Source organism: Scomber scombrus, chromosome 22 (genome assembly GCF_963691925.1).
Source record: "Scomber scombrus chromosome 22, fScoSco1.1, whole genome shotgun sequence".
Classification (NCBI taxonomy): Eukaryota; Metazoa; Chordata; class Actinopteri; order Scombriformes; family Scombridae; genus Scomber; species Scomber scombrus.
This window is the reverse complement of record NC_084991.1, coordinates 14,385,728-14,388,483: the sequence shown is the minus strand read 5'-3', so window position 1 is coordinate 14,388,483 and position 2,756 is coordinate 14,385,728. Positions and strand designations below refer to the sequence as shown.

At 43.6% G+C, this 2,756-nt stretch overlaps 1 protein-coding gene across 2 annotated transcripts; it reads right to left on the bottom strand.

Annotated features, from left to right (window-relative positions):
- Positions 1 to 267: 267 nt before the first annotated feature.
- Positions 268 to 1,116, bottom strand: tnnt2c (troponin T2c, cardiac). 2 transcript variants are annotated; one of them, XM_062443637.1, is made up of 2 exons: positions 1,051 to 1,116; positions 268 to 993 (listed from the first exon to the last, which is right to left on the bottom strand). In XM_062443637.1, exons 1-2 carry the CDS (start codon positions 1,114 to 1,116, stop codon positions 268 to 270), a joined length of 792 nt encoding a protein of 263 aa, XP_062299621.1. The 2 variants fall into 2 exon arrangements, with proteins under 2 accessions (XP_062299621.1, XP_062299620.1); XM_062443636.1 differs by having other exon boundaries at positions 268 to 1,116.
- Positions 1,117 to 2,756: the final 1,640 nt, after the last annotated feature.

Below are 2,756 nucleotides of genomic sequence, written 5' to 3'. Positions count from 1 at the left end.
TGTGAGACAAATCCTGAACATTTGTGCAGGTTCTAATATTATCATACTTTGGTGGGGTACTGAAAATATACCACCAAACACTCAAAATTAATAAACTTGTCAACCTCAGCTTGTGAACAAACAGACTGGTGAGCATCCCAAAGTTAGAACAATTGCAGATAATACATGAAATCTAATACAATCCCTGGGATATTTTATAAAATACAAGTTGGAAATTCAAGCCAAATGGTCCAAAAACAATTTGGCTGTCCTGCTGGAGCTGCATCCTCATTTCCAGGAGCCAGACTTGCCCTTGGCCCCACGAGTGGTCTTGGATGCTTTGGAGCCCCTCTGGTGGTCACTGACTCGGTTTCGGAGCACATGGATGTCATACTTCTGCCTCTTGAGCTTTTCTGCCAGCTCAAACTTCTCAGCATGCAGCTCATGGAGCCAACTCCACAGGTCCTGCGCCTTCTCCGCCAACTTCTCTTGGTTCAGGTGGTCGATGTTGAGTGGCTTACGGCGCTCCATCAGTGCTTTTTTCTTCTCTTCTCTTGCAGTCAGCTTCTTGCCCTTCTTCTGGTCGACCTTCTGCAGGTAGCCACCGAATGATTTGTTTGTGAAAATCTTCTTCTTCTTGGCCTCCTCCTCTGCGCGCAGCTTTGCCGCCTCCTCCTCACGCCTCGACCTCTCCTCGGCCAGACGTGATTGGCGCTCGCGGTCCTGCTCCGTACGGACGCGCTGTTGCTCCGCTCTGTCTGATCGGCGGCGTTCAATACGGCTACGAAGAGCAACCAGCTCTTCCTCCTCTTTCTGGCGGCTGGAGAAATGCACCTCGATGAGGCTCTGTAGGTCGTTGAAGTCCTTTTCTACTCTCTTACGGTGGAGGTCGTCAAAATCCACCTTCTCACCATCTGGGAGCTTTGGAGGCGCAATATTTGGCACATAAGTTGTCTTATGTCGCCGTTTGGACTCTTCTTCATGCTCATTCTCCTCTGCAGGCTCATGTTTTTTCTCTGCATCATCATATTCCTGCTCTTCTTCCTCCTCGTTCACCTCCTCATCCTCCACTTCCTCCTCTTCTTCCTCTTCCTCCTCTTGCTCATACTCGTCCACAATTTCCTCAGTGTCAGACATAATGGTACTTTTGGAGGCTTGCCAGGGAAGAGAAAGCAGGGTGAGCACCAAGTCCAGCTGGTGTCTGGCAAACAAGAGTTGACTGGGGTCTTGGGTGTGCTGCTGGGGGTCTTTTAAAGGTTTGTCCTTACCATGTGATCATAGGCTGACCAAAGTCTCCAGAGTGCGGGTCAGCAGCAGGGCGGATTTTGAGACAGATGGAGTAGTCTATTTTCTCCTTCAGAAAGTCTTGTCAGCCTCACACACCCCCACTTATCCCCTATAGACCCCCACTCTGCGCCACTCTGACCCTGCAGCCCTCCTCATTCCTTTGTAAGGACAAGATGAGAGACTATTTCAGATGCACAACAGATGCGCACATAGCACAACACAGTATCATCTAGAACAAATACCATTCATAGTTTTAAAGGCCTACTGAGCCGCTGGCGCTGATAAGAGATGGAGTTGTGGAAGCAGAAACACAGAGGATGAATAGAGAAAACTGCTATAGATCATCCAACTAACTTTTTTGGACATGGATCATCCATTGTGTGCACCATTTAGCAAACTTGCTAATCCAACATTTAAAAGCCACTGTGGCAAAGCATGTGGTTCATGTGGAACTTCCATTAACAAAGCAAACTGTAGTCTCTTTAGTATGTCAGAGAGCCAGCAAGGGTTTTAATGATGGGAAGTTACAGCTGTCACGTTTTCTAAAATTATAAATTATACTGAATATCCTGCGCCTTGTAGCACCGACAAACAAATGTTGTTTTTGAGTTAAGAAAGACACCACTGCAAACTCTTTGTTGTCAAATAAATCTATCTTACTTCATGATCTTGTTCTATTTTTTATATTCATGAAGCACTTTGTATTTAACTACTGTTATAGCAGTCAGTCAGTGCATATTAGTTATCTAGAACTGCTACCAATATTATTTTCATTATCTATTAATCTGTTGATTATTTACTCGATTAATCGATTAGTTGCTTAGCTGAGAAAATGTTGATCCCTGTTTCCCAAAGCCAAAGATTCCAACTAATGTCTTGTTTTGTCCCAATTAAGAGTCTACAACCCAAACAGTTTAATGTGCTATAGTTTAAGATAAAGAAAACAGAAAATATTCACATTTTAGAATCTGGAACCATGGAATTTTAGTATATTTATTTAAAAACAACTAATTGACTAATCAACTAAACACTGCACCTTTAATACCAACAGTTATTTCTGTAAAGCAAAGCCACTTTAAAAGAAAGACAGGCGCCGCAGAAGACCTTAACTAAGAACAATGACGTGCAAGATGAACTTTACTACTCCGGCCTCGTCTCCACTTTGGAATGTAATTAAAACATTCTTGCTTTTGGAAGCTTTCTGCTTTCAAGCGCTGAGTGGATTAAATGGTGATTGGTCCCATGAGTCAAAGTTTAAAGACTGATGTCAAGAATCTATGTTCCCAAGTCTCGAGTTATCAGTGGAAAAGGACAAACGTAGTTTATACATGACGAGATAACTGACAGGAAGAGACAGGTGCTCTTGTAGCCTCTGAGGATCCCCATTAAACTGTTACATGCACCTCCTTGTGATAAAGCTCCTGACGTTATTCTACTATACATGTGTGCGGCAGAAAACACATTAACTCTGGGGTTAAATTTCAGTCTTA

Coding starts and splice junctions, on each gene's coding strand:
- tnnt2c (XM_062443636.1), bottom strand. CDS start 1,116: ATGTCTGACACTGAGGAAATTGTGGACGAGTATGAGCAAGAGGAGGAA.